This window comes from Macrotis lagotis, chromosome 8, assembly GCF_037893015.1.
Source record: "Macrotis lagotis isolate mMagLag1 chromosome 8, bilby.v1.9.chrom.fasta, whole genome shotgun sequence".
Classification (NCBI taxonomy): domain Eukaryota; kingdom Metazoa; phylum Chordata; class Mammalia; order Peramelemorphia; family Peramelidae; genus Macrotis; species Macrotis lagotis.
In genome coordinates this window covers 99,247,637-99,266,540 of record NC_133665.1, presented here as the reverse complement: position 1 = coordinate 99,266,540, position 18,904 = coordinate 99,247,637, and the positions used below count along the sequence as shown (strand labels likewise).

Below are 18,904 nucleotides of genomic sequence, written 5' to 3'. Positions count from 1 at the left end.
CATAGTTAACTATTTTATGTTTTGCATAACTCTTGTTTTTAACCCATTTAATTTAGAACACATCTCCTAATCATAACTGTGAAAATTATACTCTTTTCTGATTTTTTTATAAGATCATTAATAAGACAAATATAAATTGTGAATTTATTATGGAATATGATGTTAAGATGTTGGTCTATGTTACTTTTGCAAGATTATAGAGAAAATGGTTTATTAATGACTTTTTTCTTAAGTTATTTTTTTTTTTTTGGTTTTTGTTTTTTGCAAGGCAATGGGGTTAAGTAACTTGCCCAAGATCACACAGATAGGCAATTAAGTGTCTGATATCATATTTGAACTCGGGGCCTCCTGATTCCAGTACTCTATCCACTGTGCCATCTAGCTGCCCCTGTAATTCTTTTTTTTTAGGTTTGTTTTTTTTTTTTTGCAAGGCAAATGGGGTTAAGTGGCTTGCCCAAGGCCACACAGCTAGGTAATTATTAAGTGTCTGAGACCGGATTTGAACCCAGGTACTCCTGACTCTAGGGCCAGTGCTTTATCCACTGTGCCACCTAGCCGCCCCTGCCCCTGTTATTCTTAAGATTCCCCTAAAAGGGTTTTAAAAATTTTCTAAGAATGAAAAGACATACTCTTTTTTTTCTGCTTGAAGAGTAGAGTATCACTGTTGATGATAGATTCGATTTATATATTGCTTAATTTATCTGAATTTCATTTCCTTCCTCCCTTCTTTTTTATTCATTGCAAGAGATAGTTTATTAGGGAAGGAGGGATGAAATTTGGAAATCAAGGAGAGAGTGAAAGCAAAAGCAAGGAGGTGGGAGATGAAGCATTATATATGAAAAATAATGCCAGTTTGGTTAGACTATATAGTATTCCCAGAAGGAAATAATATATAATAAGGATGGAAAGTTACACTGATATCTAAACTATCTGGGACAAAGTAAAATAATTAAAATGACCAGTTTATACAATATAATAAAATGTGCAATTTCTTGCATCTTTATAAACCTAATATGTCACAATCACTTGTTTTATAGAATTAGACACAGAATTCACAAGATTTTGATACATTCTTTAATTCTTCATTGTGAAACCACACTTTGACAACATTTGATATTAAGCATATCTTTGACAAAAAATGTTTCCTAGTGTATTCTAGTCTTGATTTCAACACACAAGTTTTCAATGTAATTTACATAAGGTGAGTTTCCAGACAACTGAAGCATAAGTTTAATCAATGCTTAGATAAATTACTAAACCTTCTGTGATGTGTGGCACAATTCAAGATATGTTGCAATTTTTTTTATTCCACCATGAATCTATTTTTTCAATATATCAATACAGTTATCAGAATTCAACATTTCCTTAATGGGGAAAAAATTTACAGGTCCACTAAAAGTAAAAAATTCCCAAAATATTTTTGGGGGATGGATATTTTACAGTATGATGATGATACCTAGACTTGGCTGGCTCACTTGGACATCTGAGAATTGTTTGGTAAAGCCTTAAATAAAATAGTGAGTTCTTCTAATCTTTAGTACTTCAGTCTTTGTATTGTTTCAATTTTGACAATATTTTTGCTTCACTACAATCTTTAGCAGCTATTTTTTAAAATGGTCTTCTCTGTTATCCAACTACATATGCTATACAGTGAAGCAAGAGTTCTTAATCTAGAATTCATAAACTTTTCTTAATATTTTGATCACTGTATTTCAATAATTGATTTCCATTGCAATTCTATGTATTTTATTTTATGGATTTAAAAATGTCTTTCTGAAAAAGAGCATAACACACAAACAAATTTAGAAATCCTTCCAGCTGCCACATCTCTTTAGAGGTCTGTTTGTTTTGGGGGGATTAATTAAGCTGTTTCATAGCAATAATTTATAATTTCTCAGTATTACTAATTTTAGTGCAACTTTCCTCTACTATATTTTTTTCACTGTTAACTTGATTTCCCACACCAAAACCTAGTGAAATATCTCTCACAATTTAATCCAGCATATTCTGTAAGTTATTTTGGCATATTTCCTTATAATAATATGTATTTTCTAAAACCACAGAAATAAAAACATAACAAAAAGACAGCAATGAAACGTGTGTGTGTGTGTGTGTGTGTGTGTGTGTGAGAGAGAGAGAGAGAGAGAGAGAGAGAGAGAGAACGAACACTAAAATCTAGGATTTAATTGTTAGAGCACTACTTTAAGATGAAGAAACCAGCCCAATCAGTTTCATCTAATCAGGGTAAGAAATTCTGAGTCAGCCCAGTCTGAGGAAAAAGTAAACATACATAACCCTTGCAGCAACAAAATGAAACTATAACAACATTATTCTTCTCACAAGTAATTTGCACTCCACTATCTCAAAGACTGAAGACAAACTAGGAAGAGATATTAGTTTAAAAAGAGGAGTTTATACTTGACTCTAGAGATAAAACAAGCTTACCCTCTCAAAGAGTTTCTTTATTAAATTCCAAGAGATTTATGTGTAAACCACATGGCAGCAGGGGAGTAGGGAGAGACAAAGAAGTCTCAAATAAATCCAAAACCTTGAGGGACAATCAAGATTGAAAAAAAAGTGTGCACCCCCAAGGCACAACTATTAAATACCCAGGTAATAATAATAATAATGGATTCTTTTCACACTGAGACTTACCAACAGGCTAAGATACAGAAGCCAGTGAAGAGAATAATAGGAATAGGGTAAGATGCACAAAAAAGTCCGTGGCTATAAAATGCCCGAGATATCTTGTCATGCAGCCTTTCAGTCAGGGTCATCCTCAGCTCATGTCACCTTGTTGCCATCACGAAATTCAATAGGCAATTAGCCAGGTACACTATGGGTGGCACTGGTGTTAAAATACCATCTGCAGAAAAGGAATCTGGAGGAGACGAGGAAGAGAGAAACAACGAATTAGCACAGAATAATCATTAAGTAGCTTACTGGCTAGAGCTGAAGTGGTTGATTAGAAATCAGAATTAATAATATGTAGACTGACAGTGATGTATTACCACTGAAATTGTTCTCATGATTAGTCTTAAGATATTTGGAAAGATTAATCAATTGAATTGTTACACCAGGGTTTTAGAGATAATAATTCTTTAAAGTTGCTAGTCACTCTTTAATTCTATAACCACTTTTCCAGCTTATTCAAAGAAATCGGAGATGTAATTCTCCAATTTAACTACCCAATTTGCTTCTTTAGGTCTTTCTACATTTCATAGGGCCTACTGCAGGACACACATTTCTTGCTCTTGCCCTCCTCCCTCAAAAAAACTAGCCCATCTCCTTTGCTGATGATGCACTTCTATGATATCTTATATGTGCAAAGGAGGAAGACAATACAAAAACTATCCCCACTTTAAAGATGGAGAAAATTGTAAAGTAATTAGTTTACAATCAGAGTTAGAGAGACAGAACTTGAATAAAGGTCTTTAAAGGCCAAAAGTAGTGCTCTTTTTATCAAATCAGAAATGGTAGAAATAAATATATTTCTCTAGTTCAAGTGCCTTCCAATGGACCACAGCTCAATATGTACAAGATATTGGGGTTAGATTCAAAGTCTGACAACAAAATTTACAATCCATTGGGGATGGGGTAATACAACACATATATCAAAGCAAATTCTTCAGGGCAATATAAAGAAGACAGTATGAACTGCAGAAAAGAGCTAGATCAAGGAAGACTTCTGAGAAGAAGAGGTACCTTAGGTCAGTCTTTTTTGTTTGTTTGTTGAGCATTTTTTCCCCCAATTAAATTTCAGACATGGGGTTTATAGAAATGCACAAAGGCAAAAGACAGAATACTGATTGCAGCAAACAACTAATAGGAACATAGAGAAAATGAAGTCATGTGAAATATGGCCAGTCATAGAATTTGGAGCCACATGTAGGACCATAAATGTCTTGGCTCGAAAATCTTTATTTTAATCATGAAAGCAATAAGGTTTTTAAGCAAGAAAGATCTGACACAGATCTGAGCCTTTAGGAAAATTATTTCAGCAGTTTTGTAGAAGAATAGGAAGAAGGTAAAAATAGGAAAAGCAATCAGATTATACTAGACAAGATAACAGATGTTGAAATTCTAAGTTTGGATAGTGACATATGAATAAAGAGAAAGGAATATATATATATATATATATATATATATATATATATATATCAAAGACATAAAATTTAGAAATAAATGGATATGGAGGGAGGAAGGGCAAAAAAAAACAAGAATGATGCTGAGGAGCAGCTAGGTGGGGCACTGGATTAGAGCACCAGCCCTGGATTCAGGAGTTCAAATCTGAGCTCAGACATTTAATAATTATTTAGCTGTGTGACCTTGGGCAAGTCACTTAACCTGCCTTTCAAAAAAACCAAAAAGAAAAAAAAAGAATGATGCTGAGTTTATAAACCAGGGCAATGAGGAAGATGGTAATATCTTTAGCAAAAAAGGAGAATTGTAAAAAACAATAAAATAGTTTCTTAACCTTTTTTCTATTATAAAATTCCTTTGTTGGTCAGTTAAAGTGCATGGAATCCTTCCCTGAATAAAGCTTTTAAATACCTAAAATATACAGAATTACAAAGGAAACCATTTATTTAAATAGTTATCAAAAAATTATTTAAAACAAGTCCATTAACTAATTTTCTCTCAAAATTGGAACAAAATTAAGACATATATTTGGATCAATGTACAACATGGAAACAATGTAAAGACTCACAAATTGCTTTCTGGGGGGGGAGTAAGATTGGGGGGGTGAAATTGTAAAACTCAAAATAAATAGAGACATAAACAGGTCAATTTTCCACAACAGAATTTAACATGTTCTAATTATTGTGGAAAGGAAGTATTTAGTCAAAAGTCTGGCATCTATTTATTACTGCTCACACCTTAAACAAAGTCAAAAATACTACATTATTATTTCATCCTGTGCCAAGTCATAGAAATGAACAAAGAAATCATTATGTTCCACATATAGACTGGAAAGAAATTTAGGTTATGTATTTAGTGTGTATGCAATATCTACTTTCTCTATACTATAGAAAAAATTTTAAGTCATTACCTCCAGTTGGAAACTCAAGCTTGTGTACAAAAGCGATAAGACCAAACCAGAATAAGGGCAGGTATCCAGTATCAATGAACATTTACTGAATACTGACAAGATGGACAGCGAATGTGAATTCTCTAATGCTTATTTTATAACAACTATCCTGTTTGAGCCAAGAATTGTTCAAATGTAAGTCTCAGATAAGACTCTACTAACGAGCTCTTTGCCCTTTCCCAAGACCAGTCCCAAGAACAGCAATAGTTTCTAAATATCTTAAATAATGGGCCTCTTGCTCCTGATCTGAAAGAAATACTCTGATGGCAGCATAAACAATGCACTCATTTGGGAGTAGAAACAAGAAAAAGGTCAGACTAAATACATACCCTTTCTTGTCAAACCTCCATTTATATTATTCTTCCCCTCACTTTACCCTGAAATCACAATACAAAAAAAGGAAATAAAGGGTCATTATTCTAAAACATATATGAAAATGAAGAATGTGCTTGAGATAGTAACCTCTCTTCAGTAATTGGCTCTCTACCACCATTCAGAAACATTGTTCCCAGCTGGTATTCACAGAAAGAGAACAGTGGGCTTTGACCTATTCAGAGACCACTGTGGAATCCTCCCAAAAAAAAAACTTTGCTATGGGAAAATTCACCAAAACACACTACTTCCTAGTGATGCAGCAGGACCTTTGTGAGTGAATTAAGATCCTGCTGCTGCTTGCCCTCCAAATCCCAGAGCACTGTTTCCTCTAGGAGATGGGGAAACATGGCACTATTGACCCTGCCTTTCCAATCTTAAGGCAAAGAGGACAACTCAAACTCTACCCACTTAGGTCAACAGGTTTACAAGTACCTGCCTGAACAAAATTTGATGATAATGATGATATTTGTCCTTCATTCTCAAAGAAGGTCTGATGCCAAGACAAACAAGTGAACTGGATTTGACTGAGGGGCTGCTGAGCTAAATCACCAACCTCACTTTCTCCTCTGGAGCCATCTGGATCCAATGACCATATATGAATCAGAAGACTGGAGATGACCCTGGATGTGAGGAAATCTGTGTTAGGTGACTTGCCAAAAGCTCACACAGCTAGTATATATCAAGTGCCTGAGGTCACACTTGAACTCAGGTCCTCCTTGTTCCAAGGATTAGAACCCTATCCTCTGCACCACCTAGCTGCACAAAATTTACTGATATAAAGAAGGAAAAGAAATAAACTAGGATCTGAGTCAGAGTAATGTGTATGTATGTATGTATGTATGTGAGAAGATCTTTATAATCATCTTTTTTTGCTATTCAGGAGAAACATAAAAACTGCACATTTTATCATTCCCTAACTGAAAAATGGTCAAAAGATATAAATAGGCAGTTTTTGGATGAAGAAATTAAAGCTCTCAATAGTCCTATGAAAAAATGTTCTAAATCACTCTTAGAGAAATGCAAATTAAGGTAACTCTGAGGTTCAATATCACAGCTATAAGATTGGTTAATATACCAGAAAAGGGAAATGATAAATGTTAGAGGGGAAAACTTGGATACTAGTGTACTATTGGTAGAGTTGTAAACTGATACCAACCATTCTAGAAATACACCCAAAGGACTATAAAACTGTGCATACCCTTTGATTCAGCAATACCACTGCTAGATCTGTATCCCAAAGAGATCATTAAAAAAAAGGGAAAAGACACACATGTACAAAAATAGTCATAGCAGTTCTTTCTGTGGCAACAAAGAATTGGAAATGCCCAATCAATTGGGAAATGGGGAACAAGTTGTGGTATATGAATGCAATAGAATATTATGAGAAATGATGAGCAGGCAGATTTCAGAAAAACCTGAAAAGACTTAGATGAATTGAAGCTGAGTAAAGTGAGCAGAACCAGAAAAACACTGTACATATTAACAGCAACACTGTAATGATCAACTTCATGATAGCCTTAGTTATTCTCATTAATACAATAATCAAAGGCAATTCTAAAACACTTATGATGGTAAATGCCATCTACATCCAGAGAAAGAACTGGAGTCTGAATACAGGCCAAAGCATACTATTTTCACTATTTTCATTTTATTTAATTTGTTTTTTGTTTTTCTTTCTCATGGCTTTTCCCTTTTGTTCTGATTCTTTTCACACCATTATAATGTGGAAATATAATAACCTATATCAGATTATTAGCTATCTTAGGATGGGGGGGAGTGGAAGGGAGAAAACCTTCTAAGAAAATATACTGAAAATTATCTTTACATATAATTGGAAAAAATTTAATTAATAAAGCATTAAAAAAGTGAACATTTCACATAAATTCTGATAAAATTCCATAATAGATTTCTAAATACATGGTTTACAAAAAAAGGAGAAGATATTCTTAGAATCATAAAAACCTAGGTTCAGATCCCACCTCAGACACTTTTGTCTAATAACCTCCCTACACCTTAGTTTCTTTATTTATATATGAGTAAATGGGACCCAGTGGCTTCTTAAGTCTGTCCCAAAGGTAGATCTGTGATCCTATAAGCTATGTCATAATCTAAATAATCATGGCATATGATGAAGCAAATCAAATGAGCTTTATCAGCAAATTGGAAAACTGTGGCCTCAGTAACAGTACAGTGAGTTAGCCTGGTCACTAATCTGAAAGGTTGCCAAGTTAGCAGATGTTATGAGTACCGCCTCTAATGATATGACATAGGCTCTATTCTTGGCTGCAGTCTATTTTAATATTTTTGTTAACATAAATATCAATCCATAAGCTCTTATTAAATGCTTATTATCAGGAACTGTGGGACATAAAGGCAAAAAACAGCCCCTGCCCTCAGAAAGTTTAGCTTTTAACATAGGAGACAATGTTAATAAGTAGTTAAGATATACACAAAAAATGGAAGACAATCTGAAAGGGAAAGGTATTAGCAGCTAGAGGGATCAGCAAAAGTTTATTGCAGAATATAATCCTTGGTATGAATCCTATGAAATATGATGGAAGCCAGAAGAACTAAGAGGTCAAGGCACAGATCATTCCAGACACAGTAGACAACACAAAGGCATGTGGGAGATAGAATATTCCCTGCGAAAAAAGAAAAAAAGAACAATAATCCAGGTCATTGAATTAGAGAGTACAGGGAGGAAAGGCCTGGAAACCTGGGGGCTTTAATTGAAGAGCTTTAGATGCCAAATTCTAGCAGAGAAAATGCATATTCCTTTTCTTATTTTAAAGAACTATGAGTATTTAACACTATAACTCAAATACAGAAGGAGAGTAGAAAGAGGCAAAGCTAGATGCACTGGTGGCATTTAAACTGAGATTTGAGTGTATATGTATATATAACCTTCTCCACCAAAAACTCAAAATTTTCACCAGTCTAAATAATGAGAATGTTTTTCCTTCATTCTTGAAGAAGCCCATGACATCAGGTAAGTGATGGCATGACAGGCACAAGAATTGATTTTGAGTGAGGGGGTTGCTGTATCACTAGCCTCACTTTCTCCTCCACAGTCAAATGGATTCAGGGGCCAGATAGGAACTAGGAGGTTTGGAAATGTCCCTGGATGTGAGGTCATCAAGGTTAAGTAAGTTGACCAAGGTCACACAAGTTAGCAAGTGTCTGAGGTTAGATTTGAACTCCAGTTCTCCTGGCTCAAAGGTCAGTGTTCTAGCCACCATGTCACCTAGAAACTTCAGTGAATGGCTTCTATCCCAGAACTGCACCAAAACTCAAACTAGGACAACAAGAAAGTAAGTCACCAATAAAAGGCAGACCCTCCAGGTAATCCAGTCAAGATTCTGGGAAAACGGATCCCTGAATAAGGTATCATTTGCCAAGGCATTAATAGAAAGGAGTCCCAAGAAGTCTCAGGGTGGGGCCCTAAGGAGCGGTAATGATCCAACTCAACAGCATTGAGACTAGGATGCCCAGGGCTCTGAGGGCCCTAGCAGTCTATCCTGACTCAGAACTGGTAACCAAAGAGATATAAGTCAGCCCAAAAAAAGACCAATCATGACTCACAACTCCACCCAAAAGCACAGGAAAAGTTGAGGTCTGACCTTGGCACAAAATCTCAACTCAAGAACTGGTAAATAAAAATAAATTTAAAAAGCTGAATAAACAAATAAAACAAAATACTCTGACTAGCATAAAAATATTATTGCAGATCTAATGATCTCAAAAAAATAGAATTGCAAGCAGAGAGTCAAAGGGGAAAAAATGAATTTTCCACAAGAACTATATGAATATTTAGAAGAAATTAAGCAGGAGAAAAAATGGTAAAGGTTCTGAAAGAAAAGAATTAAAAAGAAATGAGACTCTTGAAAACTGAGAACCAATCAAAAAGAAATCAAACTTCACGAGGTAGCAAAAATTAGAACAAAATTAAAAGGCTGAAGGTAAAAAAAAAAATGGAAGGAAATGTTAAGTCCTCACATTAAAAACAACTGTCTTGGGGAGGCTAGGTGGTGCAATGGATAGAGCACCGGCCCTGGAGTCAGGAGTACCTGAGTTCAAATCTGGTCTCAGACACTTAATAATTACCTAGCTATGTGGCTTTGGGCAAAGTCACTTAACCCCATTTGCCTGGCAAAAACCTAAAAAATAGAAATAAAAAATAAAAATAAAAAAACAACTGTCTTGGAAAAAAAATCATTGGACTCCCAGAAAATCATGATTTAAGAAAAAGAATGGATACTAGCTTTCAAAAATAAAACTAAATTTAAACTGTTCAGATTTACTGTAACCAGATGTCAAAATAAAATTTACAAATAATTCCACTGAAAGAAACTCAAGAGGAAAATCTCAGGGTTGTCATAGTTAAAATCTAAATTATCAAAGTAAAAATACTTTGAGAGAAGCAGTTCAAGGACCAAGGAGCTATAGCTAGAATCACACAGGACTAAGTAACCTACCATTTTGATACTAAAGATATTGGAACATAGTATTTCAAAAAGCAAAATAACTAAGTTTACAATAAAAAATATTGCTATTCAAAATTAAGTACAATTCTTCAGAGAAAAATATTTTTGTGGATAGGATTTTCAAGCATTTCAAGAGAAATCTAGAAAGTAAATTTTTTTGAGTAACTGAAAGGGACTGTAAAATATGACAACATTCTAATGAGGGAAAAGATGCAAGTGTTGTTTCAGAACTTTAATGTCTACAAAGAATACTCATAGAGCTTTTTGTTTAACAATGAGAAACAGGTTCTGAATTGGTTCTGTTCTGAGGGATTTAAAAAGAGGAAGACAAAAGAGAAATAAAAAAAGATCTGTAGAAAGGAAAGGAGGAAGAAGGATTGAAACATGCAATCTCTCATCATTGCACTACTAAAAAAAATATACCAACAAGAAAAAAGGAATATAAAGAGAAGATAGGAAGAACCTGATTCTTATCTGAATCAAAGGAAAGAATAGCATACATATACCGGCAATTTGTTACAGAATTACTATAAATTCAACTGGGAAACAAACAAGGGCGAGGGAGAATAAAGGAATAAAGTTATAAAGGAAAATAAAACCAGTAAAGGAACAGAAAGGTCACTCATCAAGACTGCAGGAAATCTTTTCACCAGGTAACTCATTATCCTGGAAGACTATTATCTATGGTACTCACGCCTCTTAGTTACCTTTAAGAGTACCTGCTACCTCTCTGATTAGAGGACAGAGTCAAAAAAAGTCCACTCAAGGCCTCCATTTAAAGGGAGCTCTCAGACCAGTAAACTTCATTTTGTAACAGATGGACTCTTCAGGTCTGACTCCACCAAAGATCCTAAATTGGAGATTTTCTCCTCTCCCTGCCTTTGTTTCTTTAGCATGTTATCTCCCTCCATTAGAATGTAAGTTACTTGAAGAGACTGTCCTTCATTTTCTTTTCTATTAAGTCCTAGCCCTTAACACAGTGACTGATATAAGAGCGGCACTTAATGTTTACTGACTGACAGAAATGTCTATTTTTTTTTACTTAGTAGGAAATAGAAATTCATGATTTCAAACAGAATTCTCTTTTGGGATACTGATGAATATTTTAATGGATATGACCACAGTAAGAAACATGCCAACACTTTGTAGAGTTTGATTAAATAATACTGAAACATGAAAAGCTAGGAAAATGTAAAAGACCAGAAAAAAATTATCAGAGGACATTAAGAAGGTAAGCACACATACTTATGTCAATATATAAGCAGCCATATTAAAATAATAATAATAAATGTTCTAAATCATGAATCTGTGGTGGCACTTCATATTCATCAGATTGGTTAAGAAGACAGAGGTAAATTACTAATGCTGGTGAAGATTTGGGAAAATACACTAATGTACAATTTTGAGATGAGCTAGGAATGACTCCCAACATTCTGGAAAGTAATTTGGAAATATGCCCCAAAAGATATTAAACTGTGCAAACCTTTGTCTCATAACTAAGTCTATACCTCAAAGAGATTAAAGAAAGAGGAAAAGACTCAAATGGACAAAAATGTTCATATAATTTCCTTTTATGGCAACAAAGAAATGAAAACAGAGTGAATGTCCATTAATTTAACAAAGTTTGGGTATATAAATGTGATAGAATCCTATCGTGCTATAAGAAATGAGGGAGAGAATGGTTTAAATCGATATGAACTGATGAAATATAAAGTGGGTAGAAGAAACTATACATAAAATAAAAATAATCAACTTTGATTTTTAAAAATAAAGATAAACTTTGAAGGACATAATAACTCTGAGTGATTGGAATTAAGATGGCAAGCATTTCTACCGAGCTCTTCCAACTCAATCCTAGTCTAAATAATTTTTTTAATGAACTCACTGGGGCAGCTAGGTGGCTCAGTATATAGAGGACCAGCCCTGGAGTCAGGAGTACCTGAGTTCAAATCCAGTCTCAGACACTTAATAATTGCCTAGCTGTGTGACCATGGGCAAATTATTATCCCCATTGTGCCTTAAATAAATTTTTTTTTAAAAAAATCAAAAAAATTAAGAAAATTTTAAAAAGAAAAAGTCAGTGACTCATTTTTCCAGCCCAATTTGGTTTAAAAGCACAAAGAAGTCTGCAGACATTGGGGAATTGTGATAGATCATTGTATAGATCACAGTAAGTCTTTCACAGTTGGCATTGTGATTATTAGTACACAGCAGGAACTTAATAATATGGTTTGTAAACCCACACTGTTACAGAATGGAATCATTAATTTTAAAACTGGATGGTTTTGGCAAAAAAAATTACTTATCCACACACCCCTAATTTTAATTTTTGTCTTAAACTAGAAAACAAATAATGTTTGTATCAACTATGGAGAAAAGGAACATTATTATCAAAGCACAAACAATTGAATACAAAATTAATGTTTTATTATGAAATTATGAAATTAAATAGACTTCGTACAGTAAAAACAATCTTTCCACAGTTAAAAGAAAAAACAAGTGAGGAAAAATGTTTTATTGTACTATATGAGATTAAGGTATGACATTTAGAATCTAAAATCAGACTACTAATATAAGTTCCCTAATGGAAGACTGTAACAGACAGGAACAAGTCTACCAATAAAGAAATACAAACTTAATTACCATATAAAAAGATGCTCCAGTTCTCTAATTAGAACATGTTCACTATGAACAGCAAGATATATTTGTCAATGTATCTCATTAGAAAGGAAAGAACAAAGAGTTGGTGAAACCATATAATGGGCACTTTTATTTTGAAATTTAATGCCTTTTTTAAACATTAATATAATTTTCCTATGATCCATTCCACCCTCCCAGAGAAGTATAGTTGAACAAAACAACTAACACATTTGTCATATCTAACATATTCAACACTATTTTTTTAGTTGACTACTTCTGAACTAAAAGAGGAAGAAATGTTTCAATAGCAGTTCTCTAGAATAGAATTTTAATCACTGAACTGGTAAATATTTTGATATCTTTTATACTGTAATTTACACAGTTTCATCATTATTGTGTAAATTTTCTCTTAATTCTACTTACTTCACTGGGCACAAGATCATATAAATTTTCCCAAGTACATTTTAGATAGTAATATGAAATGTGTCTAAAATGATCACATATTTTAGCCCAAGTAAATCCACTGCAAGTTTTTTTAACTCAAAAAACTATAAACACCCAATTGACAAATGGTGAAAGGATATGCAAAGGCAGTTTACAGATAAGGAGATCAAAGCAATCCATAGCCATATGAAAAAATGCTCCAAATCATTAATTATTAGAGAAATGCAAATTAAAGCTTCGCTGAGGTTCCACCTCACACCTCTCAGATTGGCCAGTATGACCAGGAAGGATAATGATCATTGTTGGAAGGGTTGTGGGAAATCTGGGACACTATTACACTGTTGATGGAGCTGTGAACTCATCCAACCCTTCTGGAGAGCTATTTGGAACTATGCCCAAAGGGCAACAAAAATGTGCATACCTTTTGACCCAGCAATACCACTACTGGGTCTATACCCTGAAGAGATGAGGGAAAAGGGTAAAAACATTACTTGTACAAAAATATTTATAGCAGCCCTGTTTGTGGTGGCAAAGAATTGGAAATCCAGTAAATGTCCTTCAATTGGGGAATGGTTTAGCAAACTGTGGTATATGTATGTCATGGAACACTATTGTTCTATTAGAAACCAGGAGGGATGGGATTTCAGGGAAATCTGGAGGGATCTGCATGAACTGATGCTGAGTGAGATGAGCAGAACCAGAAAAACACTGTACACCCTAACAGCAACAAGGGAGTGATGTTCAACCTTGAAAGACTTGCTCATTCCATCAGCGCAACAATTGGGAACAATTTTTAGCTGTCTGCAAAAGAGAGTACCATCTGTATCCAGATGAGGAGCTGTGGAGTTTGAACAAAGTACAAGGACTATTCCCTTTAATTCGGGGGGGGGGGGGGGGACCCAGATGTCTTATGGTTTGATCTGGTTACCTCTGAGAATTCTGCTCTCTTTAAGGATATGATTTCTCGCATCACACCCAATCTGGATCGAGGTACAACATGGAAACAAAGTAAAGACTGACGGAGTGCCATCTGTGGGGTGGGGGTGGGGAGAGGGAAGCAAGATTGGGGGGAAACTGTAAAACTCAAATAATATCTTTAATAAAAATTTTAAAAAAACTATAAACAAATAAAAAAATTTAATTCAGATGCAATCTTCTCAGTTAAGCTTCCCTTCTTAGGACAGCTATCCATATTGTTATTGATGATGATTAGGCCCAGGTTTGTAAGTTACACTAAAATGGATTGTAGTTTCAATGCTCTTTTAATTTTGGAATTTACTATTCCATGCTCTTCTGCAAATTGAGAATAAGCTTAAATTCTTGGAATTGTCTTTTCTTCATATTTAAAGGTGCTTTTTCCCCCCTGACTGCTTGTAAAAAAAAATTAGTAAATTTAACCATTCTATGCCTTATAATCTTAATTATATGTGGTTTTGAGATTTTTTTTTGTTTTTTTCTGATGACAAACCATGAATTTTCTTAATCAATAAATTCTTGTCTGTATTTAGAGGTTCTGGATAATTTTCCTACATTATTTCCTCTATTGTGGTTTTAATTTTTCTGGATGTGTCAAATTCTGGGAAACCTATGTTCCTTATATTGTCACTTTTCATTAATCAAGATCAGCTGATTTGGTTTATATGGAATTTTTGTGTTGTATTTACATTGTTGCCCTTTCTCCAATGCCAAACTTACCATAACCTAACTTTTTATTTTGCTCCTAATTATTTTCTCTTTTAATTTCTACCATTTTAGAAACATTCGCCATCATCTACTCAATTCTCTTCACTATGTGCTTTAATTCTGTGCTTAGAGATCTAACTTGACATAAATTTATTCAAGAATTTTACTTACTTTTTGAATAATTTTGGAGTTTCTTGTTATTCCATGATTTCTAGGGAATCAATAGACTCCTTTCTTATCTTTGGATGATGTTTGTTTCTCTAAATGTTACATTGGTCATTGTACTTTAGTTTCTCTTTAAGGTTTTGCTTATTCTTCCTATGTGTTCTTATGACCCTTTCTATCTTTCCTTCTGAAATAACACAACCCTCCTGCACTTTCACAACGCAACTTGTATGAAAGTTATTTATGTACATTTCTTACATCATCGACTATGTTTCACAAGGACAAGGAACAGAGTTGTCTTTATATTCCTCCACAATGTGTTGCACTGTTGGGTGTTCAATCAATATTTGTTGAATGAGTAAAGAGTAAGAAAAATTTTGAGACTGAGAGGTGAGAAACCCCCAAGAGCACTGTTAATATGTTAATAAATGAAGAGATGAAGTCATCAGCTAAGAGTGTAGGATAAGTAGGACAGGGGATCACTGCGGGGGGGGGGGGGGGGGGATAATTTGAATAGCTATCATAGGGAATGCTTTTCAGCCCACCAGGTGAATAGAAAGATAATTTGAAAGTTTCATTAGTTAAATAAAATGAATTGGTAATAGACCCAATCACGTCTTTTTCTGTGACTATACACAGGATTGTATATGGCTAAAGCAGGTAGGGAAAACAAGCAAGATAAACAGCCTGCTGTACTTTTGTTAAGAGTGTGAGAGTATTTGGGGAGGGGGGAGAGGGAAAGAGAGAAAGGGAGAAAGAGAAAGAGAGAGTGAGAGGGTGATGATAGAGTGTGTGTGTGTGTGTGTGTGTGTGTGTGTGTGTGTGTGTGTGTGTGTGTTTGTGCCCATGCATGCATTTTATAAGGCAATGAGGCTAAGTGACTTGCCTAAAGTCTTAAAGCTTTTAAGTATACTCAGATAAGATTTGAACTCAGGTCCTTCTGACTCCAGGGCCAATGTGTTCTAACTACTGCACCACCTAGCTACCCCTAAATGTATGTATTTTATAGCATTATGTAGTGTTGAGTAACAGCACTACTTAGTTTTACTGAATAGTTTCTTTAGCTTTAAAAGTTCAGGGAAGCAATTGAGAGTGTGAGAGGTAGACTGTACAGGCAAACTAGTCATTCAATTACTTGATTTATTTTATTAATTGGTTTACTTTATTATCTTTGGACTCTGACAGCCTGTGGCTAGTAATTAATACTGAATTAGTATTGTCTCTTTCCTTATTAAAAAGTCTCTGGGAATTAGGTTGTCCTCACTTTGAGAATTGCCTATATTATTAGGGTATGTACCAATTGTTGGAGGGGGGACTTGAAATTAAAAAGAAAGCTAATGGCTCTTTGCCCTTGAAATCTTTATCTTTTGTGGTAAAATGAACATATATGTGACACAATTACAAATTACAAAGCAATAAATAAAAAACTGCTATATAATATAAATTGTATACATGAATGTTAGGGGATAAAGTAAAAAGATTTTTCCAAAGGAAAATCAGAATCCTAAACAATTTTTATTTCAATAATGTTTCATTGCTAAATTCTCACGTTTGCCCTGAAAGGTAAGTGCCATTCCTTTTTTCCAGAAGAGGATTCGAAAGTTTAGATGAGTAAAAAAGTGCACTCTTGGAAGACTCCCTCAGATGGAATCCTTGGATTCTAGGTTAGACAATGGCCATTGTTGTTTAAAGTGAAAGAGAAAATAACACATTTACTCATCAGTATAATGGAGTAAAATGAAAACTATCATTTTGCAGCCAAATAATAAACTTTTCTAGTTAGGAATGCCCCACCCCCACCCCTTGGATCATTGTTTTATTATGGCAGAGGGGCTTATGCAGTTCAATGAAAACATCAGCTATGTGGTTCAGTGTTATTCAAGAAAGACAGGTCATAGTGGAGAGTTCAGACAAAAGAAGAAGGAAATGGCAAAAGAAGAAGGAAATGGCAAACCACTTCAGTATCTTTCCAAGAAAACCTGATAGATAGTACTAAAATGATAAAAGAAATGACATCATACCATATAGGTATGACCTAAATAATATTTCTTACAAATCTGAAGTGGAGTTGATGAATAAATTTAAGGGATGGTATTTGGTAGATAGTGCCTGAAAAACTATGGACAGAGGTTAGCAATAATAAACAGAAGGCCGCAACAAAAAATAAAATCTGTACCCCTCCCCCCGAAAAAAAGAGCAAGAAAAGTAAAATGGCTATGTGACAAGGCTTTACAAAGTGAAAAAAAGAAAGTGAAAGGTAAAAAAGAAAAAAAAGAAAAAAAATATATATATACTTAACTGAATGAAGAATTCTAGAGAATAACAAGGAGAGATAAGGTTTTCTTATGAATGATGCAAAAAAATAAAGGAAAACAATAGAATAGGAAAGATAAAAGATCTTTTAAAAAAATCACAATTATCACTGTAATGTTTCATGCAAAAACAGGTAGGATTAAAGACAAAAATGGACGAGCAGAACCAGAAAAACACTGTACACCCTAACAGCAACATGGGAGTGATGTTCAAAACCTTGAAGGACTCGCTCATTCCATCAGTGCAACAGTCGGGAACAATTTGGGGCTGTCTGCAAAGGAGAGTGCCATCTGCATCCAGATAAGGAGCTGTGGAGTTTGAACAAAGTTCAAGGACTATTCCCTTTAATTTAGAAAAAAAACAGATATCTTATTGCCTGATCTTGTTACCTCTTAGACTTCTCTTCTCCTCTTTAAGGATATGATTTCTCATCACACCCAATTTGGATCAAGGTACAACATGGAAACAAAGTAAAGACTGACAAAGTGCTTTCCGTGGGGGGGGGGGGAGGGAAGCAAGATTGAGGGGAAAATTGTAAAACTCAAATAATATCTTTAATAAAAATAAATTTAAATAAAAAAGACAAAAATGGTAGGGACTAAATAAAAAGAGATTAAGAAGAAGTAGCAAGAATACACAGCAAAACTATACAAGAAAGTTCATAATATCACTAATAACATTGATAATGTGACTGTTTATCTGACATCTTGGAGAATGAAGTCAAAAAAGGCCTCAGAAGTATTGCTAACATTAAGGTTAGTGGAGTTGATAAAATTCTAAGCTATTTAAAAGATGATGCCATTAAAATTCTGTACTCAATATGCCAGCAAATTTGGAAAACTCTAGAGTGACCATAGGATCAGAAAAGATTAATTTACATCCCACTCGACAATGACAAGGAATTTTCAAACTACTGAACAATTTCATTCATTCCACTACAATTTCATTCACCAAAGTTAAACTTAAGTTTCTGTAAGCTAGGCTTCAACAATATGTGAACCTTGGGACATCTAAGTGGCATGGTAGATGGAGTATTGACCCTAAAGTCAGGAGGAGCTGAGTTCAAATCCAGCCTCAGACACTTAATAATTAGCTAGCTGTGTGACCTTGGGCAAGTCACTTAACACCACTGCCTTGGAAAAAAATTTGTAAACCGAAAATTAAAAGAAGAACAAGATGGTTTTCAAAGAGGCAGAGGAAATATAGACCAAATTGCCAACATTTGTTGGATTATGGAAAAAGCAGGGGAGTTCCAGAAAAACATCTCCTTCTCTTTCACTGACTACACTTAAGTCTTTGACAGTAGGCATCACAAAAAATATGGTAAGTCCTCAAAAATATGGGAGTATAAGATCATCTTATTTGCTTCCTGAGGAAACTTGAATGCAGGCTAAGAAGCAACATTTGGAATTGGATATGGAACAACCAATTGATTTAAAATTGGGAAAGGAATAAGACAAGACTGTATATTGTCACCTCATTTATTTAATTAATATGCAAGAGTAAGTGATGCACAATGCCAGACTGGATGAATCAAAACCCAGAATTAAGACTGACTGGAGAAATATCAACAATTCAATGATGAGAATGAAAGAGGAAAATATAAAATTATCCTCAAATTGAAGTTTAACATCAAAAGAGGGGCGGCTAGGTGGCGCAGTAGATAAAAAGTACCAGCCCTGGAGTCAGGAGTACCTGGGTTCAAATC

At 34.4% G+C, this 18,904-nt stretch overlaps 1 protein-coding gene across 7 annotated transcripts in view; it reads right to left on the bottom strand.

Moving 5' to 3' along the window:
- The window catches only part of SCAP (SREBF chaperone), a 115,019-nt gene that overhangs the window by 57,768 nt on the left and 38,347 nt on the right, over positions 1–18,904 (bottom strand). For 2 of the 7 annotated variants that reach the window (XM_074197725.1, XM_074197727.1), the window contains exon 2: positions 2,656–2,881. In XM_074197725.1, the coding sequence (XP_074053826.1) occupies positions 2,656–2,777 (122 nt within the window). In that variant the 5' untranslated portion in view covers positions 2,778–2,881. Of the gene's footprint in view, positions 1–2,655; positions 2,882–5,421; positions 7,349–18,904 lie in introns of those variants that run through there. The other 5 variants (XM_074197722.1, XM_074197724.1, XM_074197723.1 and 2 more) reach the window with 5 other exon arrangements.